The following is a 17,628-nucleotide window of genomic DNA, read 5'->3' as shown; positions in this document are numbered from 1 at the left end:
TCCGATTACGCTTGACTGCTTGACTTTGTGACGTCAAAAAGAAGACCAGCGCGCCAAACCAACCTAAAGACAAAAGCGGAAAAGACTATTTTGTAAGTTAAACAATGCATTAGTAACTCCATTTTGGATCCTTTCCTGACCGAGTATTTTGATTAAATTAAATCTTTGTCTTGAACTTTAAATAAACCATTTTTTAAAACAAGATTATAGGCTATATTTTCTTTCAAATGCAGAACCAAGGTAAAGATTTAATTAAATCACTTGCCAACAAGTGACCTTTCTTGTCCGTTCTCTTTTGTGCAGATTTAAAATTATTTCCGACCTAAGTTAGTTGAAAAGCTGCACGGGAGACAGAAACTACGGTAAGTAAAACAAGCGCAAGCATGGCCGGATTAAGGGTAGGTTACTGTAGGCCTAAGACTGTTTAGGCTACTTGAGAAGAGCCTATTTTTTCAAACCAAGCCACAAAAAGTAATAAAAATACATAGCCTACATGAAAAATTGAAATTATTTACTGCAAAATAACATAAACATAACAGAAAAATGGCTAATGATGGCGCATAATTGGTTTTGGAAACAAACACAATTTTTATTGCTAAATTTGGAGCAGATAGAAAAGATTTTAGAAAGAAATGGATAGTAGGTACCTATGGTAATACTTTACCTAATGACACTCTAAACCAGGGATTTGCAACCTTTTTTCCACCGCAACCCCCTCAGAGCTATCAATGTAGTCTCGCGCCCCCCCAATAAAAGTATTCAACAAAAGCATATTTAATACAAAATTTAACCAAATTTGATTCATGCCGACATCCAGTTGTTTAGTTTTGCTGTTCCAACGTTAACTTCCGAAACGAAAAACGTTTTTTTTGTTGCGATGTCATCACGGCTTTTATTACATTTCCTCAGATTGTTATTTCCATTTTCTATCAAGCTTAGCTAGATAAAAGGAGAAAAAATAATGAGAATAATAATCTACGTTTTCGCACTTCCACCGGTTGAATTTATTGCAATCTTTTATGGATTTATTTAAATCAATTTCAGTGAGATGGTTGGTGTTGCATATTTTTAACTACGGTATTAAGTTTGTCAATGTGTGCACCTGTTGCTGAAAAATTTGTTTCTCACAATCTCTGAGGCAGTGTACTCTGAGGCAGTGTACTCTGAGGCAGACAACTGTTCATTGCAATATGATGCATCGGATAATGAAAAGCAAGATATGTTTTCACTTCAGTCAAACATGTGCTTGCTAACTGCCGAGCTGATACATTACACTTCGAGAACGTTGCCAATACCATGAAGATAATTTTAATGCACATTTAGTTAGAAACGTGTCACCCCATATGCTCTCAACAACAATTTGCAAACAACTAACCAACATCGCACCATGCAATAACAATTGAAGCAGAACTCGACGGATTCGTAGGGATTTTCATCGGATATACACGATATCCGATATGCAAGAAAATGACCATCGTCACACAGCACGCTGCTTGGGTCGCTACATGTTATATCTCGCAATTCAAAGTTAAAACAACATATTTACCTACCTACCTACCAGCCTACGGTATTTTTTCCAATAAATATAGGAACAGATTTACAGATCAATGGAAGCTTCCGTTGTGACAATGATAATAATGCTGTCAACAATCAATTTCTTTGCGATGAAGGATAGATCAGTTACATGCGAGGTGTATTGCATTGCCTTTGTTTTCAAAAGAATTGTAGCCTATATTTATTGCTCTTAAGCGAGTTGCCTTGCATTAAGGATATTAGAAAACTGTTCAAACTAAAATTTTCATCCGATATACATAGTACGCTTCCCTTATAGGCAAATTCTACTGTCACGGCAACCCAGGCAGTGGGTAGAGAAAATTACTTTGTAATGAGGAGACTGACTTTGAATGATCAGCCATTTGGGGAAGATCAGAAAAATTAGTAAGAAAACAGGATACCCGACTATCCAGGCATCAAACAAAAGATCCCTCGAAAACGTATTTATTCTACGTACAGTGTCCACTTAAAAGTTCTAAAAGTGACAATGATAAGAAATTTTTACTCTTAAATATTCCAATTTTTATAGAATCAATGCATTCACGACTCCTTTAAAATAAACGCCTTGGGTATTTGTGGTCCTTTAACTTTCAAGGGTGATGATTATAGGCAAGAGCACAGTTAAAACATGTATGCTAAAATAATTCACTTGAAAATTTGAGAGTTGAAGTACAGTTGAAAATCAACGATAAATGCAGAAACAAAATGGAAGCAGAAATTTTGCAACGAATATGACGAAATCGTTTTTGACGTCACCATGCCAAGCGATTCCGATAGATCAGTACATAAATACAACATAAAATAACGGAAGTAACATCATTTTTTTTGATTTTAGTGCTAGCAGACATTATTGTCTCAACAGACCTTCCACCAGCTACAGTGGTGACGAAGAACCACAACTGCTTTCATTTGCTAAAAAAAAAAAGAACTGCAGTCATTTTCCTGTTTACATGATCTTCGTCCTTTGGTTCTTATTGTCCACGAAAATGAAGAAATATAAAACGTATTAGCGTCCCATTCACCAATCCAAAGTTTGAGTCGTCCAAAAACCAGGTAAAAACTTTACTGTTCACCACGAAGTTACAATCCCGGCAAAATACAACAATATGTTCCCTTGGAGATGAGTGCAAGCAATATCAGGAAGTACATTGTCAAGCCATCAATTTCTTTCTGGGATACATGGCAGGGTCTTCCGAACACCACAGTTTGAAAGAGATTTCGAATGTCGCTTGACCTCAGTACAACATTAAGAAAAATCAAATTTAGTCTACAACGCAAAACGTCTGTTTTTACGGTGATTTCGAACACATCTCAAGGCAGAAAATATAGACACGCCGCACTACTATTTCCCCCAATAAATTGGCTTTTATAACATTAAAAACCACTCAATGATAATGGTAAAACAAATCAAGATTATGTGCTTCAGGATAAGCTATAAACATCCCTGGCAGACGATATGAATTGAAAAGCCAAGATTGATCAATTTACATGGAAGCAAAAGTAAATACATATCGTTTTTACAAATAAGCTGTGACAATTTCAGACCGCAGTTTAACATCAAACCCCAGCGTACAATATCAACATAGAAAACCAGGTTCAACTAACACTGGGTTAGGTAAAAGTACTGCGCGGTTCATTAGCATCAATTTACGTTTCTTCTATGTAAACTCTGAGGATGGTAGTGGGTTTCATGACTTGGCTGGGTTCGTGGACGATGGTACTCGATGGAGGCTGGTCTATGGTTGGTGGAGTAGGGGGAGTGACGACTGTGAGATCGGTCAGAGATGGCTCGCCGAGAGTGGGTTGGAGCGTGGCTGTTTATTCGCTGCTTGAATTCGTGGTCAAAACTTTGAGCTTCATCTAAGATAAAAGGGCAGAAAAATATTTAGTGAAGTGCAGAATGGCTGATTTTAAAATATAGTTTAATGAAGACACACACGTAACGTGACATTTTGGCGTTCTTACTTGCTTTTAATTTCGGATATATTAATGGCGAAAATATGAATGCATGAAGACGGAAGTAAATTCACTTATGACTAAATCATATCGGACATCTTGTTATTGGTATATTATTGCATAGTGCATAGATGGTCATTGGTCAATGAAGGTTGCAACTTAATTTGAAATACGAGTTGTCACCATACATAGCAACAAGTGCAATCTCACCTTCTTCCAGGTTTACAAACTCCTGGCTCTGCTCGTTGTCTCCAGTCTTTGTGTTTTGAGACTTCTCAATCACATGTGATCGATCGCCTGTGGGACAATACAAACGATGTATACTTCAGTACGGTAGCAAAAACTAGAGCTGGAACGCAGTAGAATAAACGTAGATTGTTTTCACACCGCTAACATTTGGAAATAGTCTACACGGACAAGTCTGATCCTTTTCTTTACTACTGTACTACCGATCTAGTTAAGCCGTTTGCCTTGACAAAAGCAGTCAACTCGTGCATCTGAACAATCAACAGACCAGCTACGGAGTTGTCTCAAATCTGAAAGAACAGTCCACTGCGCTATTACATCAAGGCTGAAAAGATAGCAGTGCAACTTCAATGTCGCAGTGTAGCCTCAGACGTAGATTGTGTAGTCAAGACGTTTGAACGATGTCTTCAAAAGGTGGACCCGACAATGGGACATATTGCCTTTCTATCTACTCTGGTCAAAAATCTTTGCCATCAGGGATAACTCTGGAAGCGGTCGATTAAACCTCGAAAAACAATGTGCTGCGGATGAGTTTGATAATTCTGTGAAACTATTCATTACATTTCAAAATAAATGGGTGCAAAATAATCTACTCACATCAAATGATTTAAAAGGTTAATGCGATTGCTTCCAGGTTAGAAACCACTTTTGAAAAGCATACAAGATAATGCATTTTGCAAAACAAAATTAGTAAAAGTTCTAGAATGGCGTAGTCGAACAACTTACACTTGAAAGTTCGATTTCTGTATCACATTTCGGCAATAGCTATTAAAGTTCACTGCACAACTTTGAGAGCTTTCTCAGAAAGTTTAAACAGAAGTTATCAGCAAGCAGTTTCTGTTTGTAGGTTCAACTTAACTTTTAACATGTTCTTGCTTATGATATCAACGCTTTATGCAGCTTTCAAGTTAACTGAAGCACATCAAAAATATAATCAACTTACCAATATGATGACCAATTGCAATTTTTCTTAGACCGGTTTCAGAATTTTCTTCAGTTTTCTGAGTTTCTTTTGCCTGATATGTGAAAGTGTTAAAACACAATTTTCTTGGCGTCAAATGTATAATATTAAAACAAGTCAAAAACATAAAATCAACTTCAAACATGAATCAAATATTTCAGAATGAAAGTAACAAAACCATAATTATATTCTCGTGAATGTGAATGTTCTCTATTGTGAAGTGAATGTTCTCTATTCTCGTGAATGTTATAACAAAACCATAATTATAACATTCACGAGAATAGACAAGCTATTTAGTGTTTAAATGATTACATTTTTGAGTAGTAGCCTTGACGCAAATAAGAAAACGATGCAGAGGATTTTCCAAAATAAAATTTTGCAGCAAAGCCACCTCACCCCATTAGGGCCAACTTTCGTAGATGATGAAGATTTGTATACTTTTGGCTGGCCTTCACCATTTCCATAAGAAATAGACGTGAACGAAGATTGAAAGCTTGTGCCAGGCATCTAAACGAAAAACATTACAAAATCAAATTTAAATGCTCCAAAATCTGTAGTGTCTTGATAAAGACACATGAACATTTCGGCTAGAACAGAAATATCAAAACCGAACTAATATCGTCCTGTCACACAGTGTCACAGGTTTACACTACCTGACATATTGTAAGCGTATACTAACAGAAAGCTCAGTTAAATGCGTCAGTCAAGAATCAACTCAGTAATGCAAATCCGGTGCATTCAAAAATCCCACTGATTTACCATTCAATGTGTTTTCATACAGCTTTTTACTTCTCGTTTTATGACGTTTCTTATTGGAGTGGTTTTCTTCCACAGTATTTTTACAACTTATTATCAGTTTTCCTCAGTCACTAAAACTACGCATTCATAGTCATGCGTTTGCAACGTTGTAAAAATGACGGATTTTGCTCATGCCCATACTATAAATCGCCCCAGAACATTCAAAATGAGACTAAGCTCTTTCACCTAGTGGATCATCTTCATGGCCTACTGGTGAGAGCGGAATGGCCCGTTTCGGCGAGTCCGATTCGAAGAGTGCCCTATTCGGAGATTTTTTGAATTTTTTTTTGAAAATTATCAGGTGCCGTAGCCTAATTATCATTGCCGTTTTTACATCATTTTAACGTCGCTAAACGTTGAAATCGTGCAGAAAAAAATAGAAAATTATCGGGTATCGTAGCCTATTTATCATTGCCGTTTTTACATCGCTTCAACGTCGCAAACGTTGAAATCATGCAGAGAAAATAGAAATAAAATGTTTGAACAATTAAATGAAAATTCGTCATGTTAGTTCAGTTGAGTTGTTTTATTTGTGACCATCATATCAAAAACAATACACGTCGATATAGCAAAGGTCGAGAAAAAGGTAGAAGTGACAAAACGCGAACGTTAAAACGTGCTTGTGACCGAAGTAAGTGATTGAGTTGAAAGAGATTTGGCACGGCCGCAACACCTTCAGAAAAATTTAAGATATGAAGGGAAAATAAAAAAAAAGAAAATGTTACAAAAAAAAAAAAAATCATGTCTATAAGTTAGTACTTTTGAGTAGTTAAAATGATTACCGGTAGTTTGGATCAACAAATGTGTGGCCTACAGCTTGGATTGAAAGGAAATTATCGGGTACTGTAGCCTAGTTATCCCGACCAGTAAAAATTTGTTCCAAGAACCCAGTTAGCCTAACAGTTCATTTTTACATTGTAGTAACAGATAACCAAATGTGTGGCCTATCGTTTTAACGTCGCTAAACGTTGAAATACCGTAGCCTAGTTATCCCGACCAGCAGAAGTTGCCGTTTCTACATCGTTTTAACGTCGCTAAACGTTGAAGTCGTGTAGAAAAAAGAGCTTTAGCTGATTAGGATACGCATACCAGGATATTCCACAATATCATTTCTTTTATAGTTGAAATTATCGAAGCTTTAGATGAGTGGGGTTTAGACCTAACCATGGAGATCTTAAAACTAAAAAGCGAATCAAATTTATTTTTGAACTATTAATGTTTGCTTAGATAAAATTGACATGTATCCTGCGTCGCCTTCTGCATGCAAACTTAGAATATATTAGAATCCTCAACTATTACAAAATTCTAAATCCAACGACGCCTTCTGTTTATTTACTGTAGAGAATTTTGTATTTTATTCCACAAAATCGTTTCTTTTATAGTTGAAATTCTCGAAGCTTTAGATGAGTGGGGTTTAGACCTAACCACTGAGATCTTAAGTCATATTTATGACACCGGAAAGACCCTAGTGATATGGTACGTTCCATATTCACAACTTTACCAAAGAAAATCGGAGCAACAGAATGCTCACTCCACAGAACAATTAGCCTTGTGAATCACCTAACAAACATCTTACTCTGAATCATGATGATAAGATTTAGACCAAAACTACAATCGGAAATTTCAACAGCACAGTTTTTATTTGTTCCAGACAAAGGGACCACGAAAAGGAATTTTTACATTAAAAATGATAACAGAGAGACGTATGTCCGATTCTTCTGTTTATTTAGAGAATTTTGTATTGATGTAGTTAATTTGTATGTATATTATTCCTGAAGGTGGGATGGCGCAGCGGATAAGGCGCTCGCTTTCCAGTCATGCAATCCTGGTTCGACTCCCGGCTTAAGCTGGTTGTTGAAAAACACCGCTCACCTCTACCCAGGGTGTAACAAATTGGGTGGGCATAGTTGCTGAAGGAAAGGCGGCCGAGAGAAAGGAACTGGCCACCCTACTCTCGTTAGTGCCGAAGGCTTAGTCTAATGAGAACATTATCTTCTCGTTCCCCGATGCTTGTATCAAGTATGGGACTCACCTTTTATTCCTGAAGAGGACATCTTGTGATGTCGAAAACGTTCGATACTTAATTTGTTGCGTAGTTTTATGTTTATGTAAATGTAATAAACTTAAAGATGTTAAACTGGATCACGTTGCTCGGCTTCGTATGCCTAATAATAATTTTTTAAAAAAATTTCAAAAAATCTCCGAATAGGGAACTCTCCGAATCGGACTCGCCGAATAGTAGCAGAGCCGGCGAGAGTGCCATTTTGCCATTACACTGGCAAGTCTTTCGTTTCAAGGAAACTTTATTCAAATAGAGCCAAATTAACGATTCAAATTACATTTAGTCTTAACTACATGACGTCTTTCCAACGTGTCAGATTCAGATACTGTAGCCTCGTTGATCATCCTGTAATTCTATGAATGCCTGATACAACTTTCTAAACAAGTGCTTCAGAAAATCATGAGAATATCCATCACACGCCCATCCCTAACTACTAATCACTTACGCTTTGGTTACTTTGAAGCATTCCCATGGATTGATCTATATTTCTCATCATGGGTCTCAATCCACCAAACATTCCGCCACCTAGCATTCCACCACCGATCATTCCACCTCCAAACATACTTCCCATCATGTTGAAGGGAGACATAGCCATGCCATGAGGCTAAAACAGAAAAAAAAAACTTCCTAGCAAAGAAGCTAAGCTACTGTAATTAAGAGAAGTCAATAATTCTTTTAAAGTGCCGACTTACAGTGAACTGTACAGTGTACACCACACCCCAATCAAAATGGTAGAGTCAGGTTATAACAAGGGATAGCTAAATTAAGAACATCAATAAGTGAAGAATCATTGCAGCTGATGACCAGACAAACGTCTTCACCCTTCATATATCACAAATCTTAAGATTTTAATGAACGGTACCTATAAAATTAGAGAAATTCCAGTGTCATATTCTAAGACCTCGACATATTGTGTAAAATATCAATGTAAAAGTGTATTTGATTGATTGTGGAATCTTTACTAAGATTGGTATAGCTAAGTTTACACTTGTTGAAGTGTTGTTGTCTATGAATTATTTCATCTACTAAATGCTGTTAGTCTTTTAAGTATATTGCTAAAGCAAACATACTGAGAGCTAAAGCAGCACCAATTTTGCTTTTCACTATGCAGTTAATAGATATTCAACAAATCATTACCCCTAATCAACCTAAGAATTTTACACATAGAACCAAATTTAGCTTGAGACAGAGGGTCTGCTACCAGTCGGCGAGGCCGATTCGGCGAGTGTCCTATTTGGCGAGTTCCCTATTCGGCGATTTTTCAATTTTTTTTTTTAAATTATCGGGTACCGTAGCCTAATTATCATTGCCGCTTTTACATCGTTTTAACGTTACTAAACGTTCAAATAACCCCTTTACCCTTAACCTCCTAACTCTTAACCCCCTAACCCAAGGTTAACTCCCTAACCCTTAACCTCCTATCCTTTAACCCCTGGCCTTACCCTTAACCCCCTAACTCCAACCCTAACCTCTAACCCCTAACCCTAAAACGGCAATGATAATTAGACTACGGTACCCAATAATTTAAAGAAAAAATTAAAAAAATCGCCAAATAGGGAACTCGCCGAATCGGACTAGCCGAATTGGACTCGCCGAATCGGACTCGCCGAAACGGGCCATTCTGAAGACAGATGTTTCAATGATTTCGCATACAAAAGGTTTATTAAAAAAGACAGTACAATCAATTTAAAGAACTGGGCACAATGCTGTCAAAAACTATGGGACAATTTAGATTCCTTTTTTATACGTACCGGTATATTACTTTTACAAACACTCTTTTATGTTTGGTATTTTACAAACTCCACAAGACTACTGTTTACGTATTAAGCAGCATGTTAAGAAGAGTCTGCTGATGCTCCGTTTGTTAGCTTTATTTGTTGTGAAATGCTATTTGAAATGTGAGAGCTCAAATTTTTACCACCTGAAAAGGTTATTTATTATGGTAATTTAGCTCTTTATTGGTTGAGAAAGTTTTATAATGCAACAAGAATATTTGTTTTCTGTGGTAATACGGAAGACAAATATTTAAGGTCAGTGGTAGCGTTTATTAGAAGAAAAAAAGTTCGGGCTTGTCACTTTTATAAGCCTCTAGTTTACAAGCAGCACAATGGAATTCTATGAAATGTAAGCTATAGGTTTTGCTGATCACACAGCATTTATTGACATATACAGCACAGAATTCATAAAATCCTGAAAATCCAAACATGTCTTAGAAAGCTGATTACAGCAAATCCTCAAGTGGTGTCATAATTTCTGATAGCTCTGTAGTCTGTGTATGGGGTGCAGTGTGCACTGGTGCAGGCCTCTAAGCTCCATTATTTCTCAGGCAACCAAGCATGACCTACAATCTACAAATGCTCTTTTCCAGCTGTTAAATACTTGAGCCCGGCAGCCAAAATAAAAGTTCTGTTACAAATTAGTAGTTTTAAAATTTTGCTAATTAACATCGTGTTTTGGTGATCACTTAGGTAAGAACAACACATTCAAGGCTCTGAAACATATTAGCGGCTGTATTTAAAATACACTGCTTCTCAAGTAGGTGTAGAGTAGAGCTTTCAGTCAAACTTTTTGTGAAACTTTTAACACCAATATTTCTCAGCGGTGTATGAGGGACTTTGCCTTGTTTGTGAAAAAAGGTTGCTAATGCGAGTAAAGCGAAAAAAGGTTGACTGTCCATTGTCCAAGCACGAGTGGAGAAACAAGTTTGAAATATGAACACAGGTGGAGAGAAAAAAGTTTCAAATACGGTATCAACAGAGTCGAAAAATTTTGGCTAGTGGAAACCGGCGACCAAACATGGCCCATTGGAGCAGTAGTTTCAGAGGCCATTTAATGACTTTTCGGTGGTCATGGCCATGATGAGCTTAGAGGCCTAGGATGTCCCAAAACATGATGAAAATCAGATTGTCTTCTATATTTAGGAACATTTAATAGTATATAATACAGCTCTATTTACTATACCGGTACCTCAATTTGTCTATGTCGACGTGCTTGTTGTTGCATTCCAGGCCTTCTTATCCCCATCATTTCATGCAAGTCTGCCATGGGGTCACTAAAATAAAAAGATAAAAGGTGTGTAGAATGACATATTGACAATACTCATATAACATTGTAAAGCTTGTATATATATATATTAAAAATATCACTTTGCACTTAATAATTGATTACAAATATGAGGTGTTTTAATTGCGGTCAAAGTCGCCGTCTTCCCTGGCTCAGTTGGTTAAGCGCTAAACTTTACCAAATTACCAACCTTTACCAATTTTGGCCTGTATAATCAAAATTGGTTGATGATGATGATGAAACTTCAACATCAAAGGGTACTTGTTTAACTTTCACGATATGCGCTTGAGCAACTTATTGCAAGGACTGCTCTCCATTTAGCAGCACATAATAGAGAAAATAATTTACAGACCACAACTCTTCAAAATGTGGAAACTTCACTTGCTGTCAATGTCCCTAACCAGGCCTGTATCAGTAGTTTGAACCCCTACATCAGAAACTGCCAAGTTTTAAGGTCTCATTCTCAAAGAAGCTTTATCAGTCCAAGAATAAAGATTCCATTAATCAATCAAGGCATGTAATATACTGTACTAGAAGGAATCTTTTATTCATGCTAGTGTTAACCTTGTCTTTAAACTACAGTGCTATGAAAACATTTTGAGATGACATGTGATAGTCTACTACCAGGCCTGTAAGCTACTGTATTTTTCAAGCGACCCAGCATGGCCTACCAGAGCTTCTTCCCGGCGGTCACATTATCGCACCTGACAGCCAAAACAAAAAGTCCTGGGGGCAGATGGTGGCGTCATAGTACCAATGTCTTTAATTGAACAGGCATTGAACGTTAATATTTATAACCAAAGTTGCCAGTTCCATAGTTTTCCTATGGAATAGGGCTAGTTTTGTTTGGAAATGGTGGAAAATTTTTAGCAGTTGCGGGAAAATTTTGGCAGTTGCAACTTTTTTTGGTTTGTTTGATTACATTTTATTTTCACTATATTTTACAGAAACTTGTCATAATTTGGGCTACTTGAGGGCTTGTTTCATCATTTCTGACAATTGGGTTACTTTTCAGCATGGTAGCAATTGGGCTGGAAATTTTGAAAACATCTGGCAACCTTGTTTTGTAACACTGAAACACTAACTGTGGCAGCTCGCAGCTTTAAAAGATTAATATGTTATGGAGTGGTCGCCTACCGGTACTGAAAGTTGAAATTCGACGCAAGAAGAAATTCGAAATTTGAAATTCGAAGTTTTTCTAAATTCACATAAGTTGAAAACCAAAAAAACAAGTCACATCTAGTCGGCTTAAAAAGATAAAACTTACACAAGTTGTGATAACAATATTGATAAATAAACTGTTAGGCCTACACTTTTTTTTGTAAAATTATTTTCAATTGCAAAATATCTACAAATTTGTAAAGTGGATGCAAATTACATCAATTGATGGTTGCAAATATGCACAATTGCACATGGACCCTAAGCACAAGATGTGTTGTGTCAAACTTAGGTAGGCAGGTCATTATTATATATTCTGAGATTCTCACGTCTTTCACTTTTGTTTTGACCGCACAACAAAATAAAATTGCTTGGATTTCAAAGCAAATAAAAAACATTTTATAAAGTGTAAAAAAAATTAAAGTAGGCTTTTTCTGTTTTAAATATCGGTCTACATCATCCTTATGCTAATATATAGGGATGTGCCGATTACAGAATTTTTGCCGATGCCGATTCTTAAATATTTGCCGATACCGATTCTTTAGTTAAACGATTAAAGCTGATTTTAGTTGGCGCTTTCAGTCTTCGAAATTAGCCTCGGCAATCGACAATTGCCGAGGTGATTGCTGAGGCAGATGCATGAATGGCACATTAGCCTCGGCAATAAAAATGCCGAAGCCACACGAGCGCTTGTAATGACCACAAGATTACAAAAATAACCCTAATTTTCTTAGACCACACCAGACTAGGAGGTTGATTCAATCTTACTATGGCTTGATGTTTTTATTTGGGTTACTTTCTACTTCGCCGGTGCTTAGACACGTGCCCAGCTGGGAGAATTGAATCTTTTATAGAAATATCACCCTATTTGCATTGATTCAACGCCAGTAGACGTCAAATTATTGTAAGCATTTACTCCTTATCGCGCTTCGCCTTCCGTTATCTCGTCCAGCTGTATCAGAAACCATCGTGTCGCTTTCACAACGAACCACACAACATCAACAAACGTCGAATATATGTAAGTAATAGGTTAACGCGTTAACCTTTAGAGTGAGCTTTGTTAATTGCGGTTTGTGATAGATGTCTGGTTGCGTAACAACAACAGGTGCAATTTTATGCGCTGACAATGCTCATGTGAACTATAAAAAAAGTTTGCAACCTTATAAATACTGGCTTAATTGTTACGCAATAAGTCATTCTTTCATCGAATGCTTGTTCTTTACCAGTGTCATTGCCAATATAAATCATGGTAAAGGAAGATACAGTTAAAAAGTGGAATTTACCTGCTATAAGTTATGAAACAGAGGGGACAGAAGGAAAAGTTAGTGTAGTATTTTGCAAAATTTGTAAAGAATTATATGACGGAAACAAATCGGAATTAGAACAGCTACGGGGCCCAGTTAAAAAAAGTAGTACAAAATTGGATAAATGGTATTTCGGCAGTAAAGAAAAGTAATGCTTCCGATCATATGACATCGCGCGTTCATGAACGGCAGTTTTGCGTCTTCAAGCTCAAGCGTCTTAAGAAATGACGTCGTCGTCGTCATTTCTTATTGGGCATTGTTGTTAGGCAATACAACCGGTCGGGAAAATTAAATTGATTTGTGCTGACTAGAACATTGAATCAACCCAAAATCAACATACTTCCCCACCCCCACCCCCCCCGCGAGTTATTTAACATGAATTATTGTAACAGCGTCAGCGTGGGTATCGCGTTGCTCGCTTTATCGCTACTTTTGGTATTATTACATCACAACAAATCAAACAATGCGGTCTTGATAGACTACTCTATTATATTTTTCGCTTCTCGTTTTACATGTTGTGGTAGCCTACAATTTTTTCGTAATAAACGTTCACAGCAATTGCCGAGGCAATTTCAAATTTTGCCGTTTGGCCTCGGCAACGTTTTTGCCGAAGTAAAAATATGCTAATTTCGAAGACTGCGCTTTACAAGTGGTTGCGATTTTGTTACAAGGCGCTGCCTTTGAAGTGTCTAAAAGCGTTCACTTTGTCGCCTGCTCTAAACAGCGTGATTTTTACGGTAGTTGTTTACTTCTTGCGCGCTACAAAGTGGTGATAGACACGCGTTTTATTTGTCGCGGAAATCAGTGAAAAGAGAAAAATTGCCATTGCTCACAGAGTGCAAAATAAACGTAGCTTAATGCAGTGTGCAAAATATTATCTTCTGCGGTTTGCAGTATTTTTCTCGCAGAATTCAAGAATCAAGAAGGTGCCAGAAACAAGAAGAGAAAAAGATTAGAGTGTAAAAGAAAATGAACGCAGCAGTATTGAATATACAAAAACCTTTAAAAAAAAGTAACACACCAGCCTTGCATTCAAAGTGCATGAATAGGCGAAAAAAGAAAAACATCTTGTGAAGAAACTACTATTGTTTTCGAGCGCAGAGTTGCAGACAATCTTGTTGCTTAGCAAACACGTAAAGATTACCTGGTAGCTGGTTTGATTACGTTTGCGCAATCACACGATTGTTTGTTGAACGCATTAAGCGTAATCAGCCTATACTTGGAGTTCACTTCTCTCTGCTTAGTAAATTAACATTAAGCAACTTTCAGTGACTACGAATTTTACAACGATTAAACAATAATTACAAAGAACATTTCCGCTTTTTAATATTCAAAATTAAAGGCACGTAAATTAAAATGCAATAACATCAACTAAAAATGTCTGCATTAAGGTATATTCTACAGATCAAAAAAAACTCCCTAATTTTGCCGAATGCCGACTAAAGCTGGGACAGCATTTGGCTGTAACATAGTCCGTTTCATGGGTTGAACAAACAATCGAGTGATTATTGTGCAAACGAGGTAATCTTTTTTCACGTGTTTACTAAGTGACAAGATTAATTCACTGCAATTCAGCGTCTGAAAAGATATAACTTGCAACTTCACACGTTGTTTTCCATTGACGCCCTTTGTTTTTTTCTAAAAGAGTTTTGAATCTTTCAGACAGTTGCTCTCATTTTCTTTGCAGTTTATACTCCCTCGGTTTTTCTCTTCTTGCTTTTAGCGCCTCGCATACTGCAAGCTAATAACTTACGTAATAATCCATTTCTCCTTTAACTTCCAACCGTTGTGTAATCATTCAACTTTTATATTTTATCTGGTCTGATTTTCTCTTTGAACGATTTTCATCATTTCAAAGAAAGAAAGTATTTTGATCTCGTGCCTACTAAACAAGAGTTTACAAAATGGCGGACAATCGTCATAATTTAGACTACCGCTCTCCAAATGCCAGTTGATGCTGATGCGGTTGTTGAAGAAGCCGTACTTTGATCGGTATTTCCACGCGCTCGCGCTACTTTCGATTAGGAAACTTTGATAAAGAATCGGCAATTTTTTTCCGATGCCAATTCTCCAAAAATTGCCGATACCTGCCGATTCAGATGCCGATTAATCGGCACATCCTTACTAATATATATAGTGCCGGTATACCGATAAATTGCTTTCCTACCAAGTTTAAAGTTCTAACTTAAAATTTATTTTACACAGTAAAATAAAAGCATCTGTAGAGCAATTACATTAAAGACAATGACAGCCTATTATGAATATGATGTTGCCATCTGGGATGCAATCTTTAACTCTAACACCAATTCGATAACCCTAACCCGAAAGTGAGGTTCGGTTTATCATCTATATATCACTTCAAGATACTTAGTGTGGTCTCTTTCGACAACTCCAATAAGAGACTTCAGCGCATCTGTATTTTGAAATGTTTGCGGCAACTCCGATCAGCGATTTCGGCTCTGTTGTAGTTTTTTTTCTCGATCTTTTCAGGGGAAGAAGTGTTCATGGGACGGAATAAGTTGCACTCCACCATCTACCTCAGTTTTAACAATCTCATTATACGTTGTCTTGGCCTCCATGTAGTACATCATAAATCAATGTGAAAATGATAATTTTGTTGTCTGGACAAATGCACTGCTTCCTATTAGATGTAGAGTTGGTCTTCCAGTTTTTATAGGTCACCACTTCAACTTTTTACAAAACTTTTATCGGCGATATTTCTCGTCAGTGTCTTCGTAGATACTTTGCCTTGTATGCGAAAAATGGTTGCGACTGCAAGTGAAGTGAAAAAACGTACAAACACGGGTGAAAAAAAGTGTAACATAAACGCAAGTGGAGAAAAAAAATCAAATACAAAGGAGTGGAAATATATTGGCTTGTAGAAACCAGCGACTAAGCATGGCCAACTGGCCAAGTAACTTTGGAGACTTTTTTGGCTGCTGGGAGCTTAGAGACAGGCCTGTCAGATTTGTATTAGGGTTCTGGACATTTAGGTGCAGTTACATAGGTGCTGCCATATAGATATATATATAACAGCATCTGCATATAACAGCTCTGTGTACATTTTTATCCCTTGTTAAAAATTATGAAGCACATTTCCAGAGCAACACTCACCGAAAAAATGGATCATCTTCAAACATACGAAACATTCTGTATGGTAAGATTTGGTAAGATAATATAAAAAGTCTGAAACAAACAAAAAAATCAAAATAAGCACAGAGTTTTTGTTAAAAAATCTATGGTACGGTAACCTACCCAAATGGTAAACCACAGCAATGATCTGAAAAAGATAAACAGCTAAAGCAACAAGCTCTGCAAAAGCAACTTCAATTAATTCACAATTCCGACTTCTGTTATCTACGTACCTAATTGAGGAATGCAACCTAATTCGTACCCTGAACCATTCGTATTCTCATTTTGTACCCTGAAAAACTTGAAAAAGAATTTAAAAAAAGCCAAAATAGCACACGGACTCGAGTTTCCGCTTAACCCTAACACTGATTTTAAAATTTTTGCGAAAACTGTGATCAGCGACTTCGGCTTTGTGCTATTTTTTCTCTTGATCTTTTCAGGGTACAAAGTAAGGTTACAAATTGTTCAGGATACAAATTTGGTTGCACCCATCCAATCACCTACTTTAATAGGCTACCAAGTACGGTACCAATACCAACACGTCAATAGGTCCCCCTTTCACCTCAGCAAAAACCTTCAACTCTTACCAACTTCAATATTACCATGTAACTTCTCTTCAGCAAATCCGTACTTCCCTGCAACCTTCACTGTCAAATTACGGTACCAACTACCAATCAGCACCCATTCCTTCCCTTAAACCCTCGTCTGGCAGCTACATTTTTCCAAAAAAGAATTTTTTACGAGACGAAAAAATGACGTCCGTCCGTCGCTGAGACCAATTTTGCGCGATCCGCCTAAAAAAATAATCCGTAAAAAATTGCGCGGTTAACAATGCGATGAAAGCAGCAACATTCGGAAGCTGATAAAATCACTTCTCCTTACCACATCAAAGCAAATGTTATATTTTTTTCATAGCCAAATGAACAGTGAACACAGAAATTTATATAAAAAACTCAACTTGTCAAAGATAAAGCAACTGCAATTGCGAAAAGTTAGACATAAAATCGTATCTATTAAGACTGCGATATGTAATATGACAAGAAAAGTAAGCATCACAAAAACGACTATAAAAATATTTTCCCGAAATATTTTTCGGAATTTTATTTTTGAATCGTGTTCAGAATTAAATTTCCTTTCCAGGGGTGTCAATTTCGTGGTAGGGCAGACGAAGGAAACGCGAGCAGAATGGTTTAAAAATTGGGGAAATTAGGCGTATCTATTAAGACTGTTATATGTGATATGGCAAGAAAAGTAAGCATCACAAAAACGACGATAAAAATATTTTCCCGAAATATTTTTCGGAATTTTATTTTTGAATCGTGTTCAGAATTAAATTTCCTTTCCAGGGGTGTCAATTTCGTGGTGGGGCAGACGAAGGAAACGCGAGCAGAATG

General features: G+C 36.9%; 1 protein-coding gene across 1 annotated transcript; it reads right to left on the bottom strand.

Annotated features, from left to right (window-relative positions):
- Positions 1–1,298: 1,298 nt before the first annotated feature.
- Positions 1,299–16,930, bottom strand: LOC145764695 (myeloid leukemia factor-like). Its single transcript, XM_082576348.1, has 8 exons — positions 16,837–16,930; positions 16,217–16,288; positions 10,545–10,629; positions 8,023–8,181; positions 5,114–5,224; positions 4,700–4,772; positions 3,721–3,807; positions 1,299–3,414 (listed from the first exon to the last, which is right to left on the bottom strand). The coding sequence occupies exons 2-8, from the start codon at positions 16,249–16,251 to the stop codon at positions 3,197–3,199; spliced, it is 768 nt and encodes a 255-aa protein (XP_082432474.1). The 5' UTR covers positions 16,252–16,288; positions 16,837–16,930; the 3' UTR covers positions 1,299–3,196.
- Positions 16,931–17,628: the final 698 nt, after the last annotated feature.

This window comes from Aplidium turbinatum, chromosome 2, assembly GCF_918807975.1.
Source record: "Aplidium turbinatum chromosome 2, kaAplTurb1.1, whole genome shotgun sequence".
Lineage (NCBI taxonomy): Eukaryota > Metazoa > Chordata > Ascidiacea > Aplousobranchia > Polyclinidae > Aplidium > Aplidium turbinatum.
Note: the sequence above shows the minus strand (reverse complement) of the source record. Positions and strands in the feature narration are given on the sequence as shown.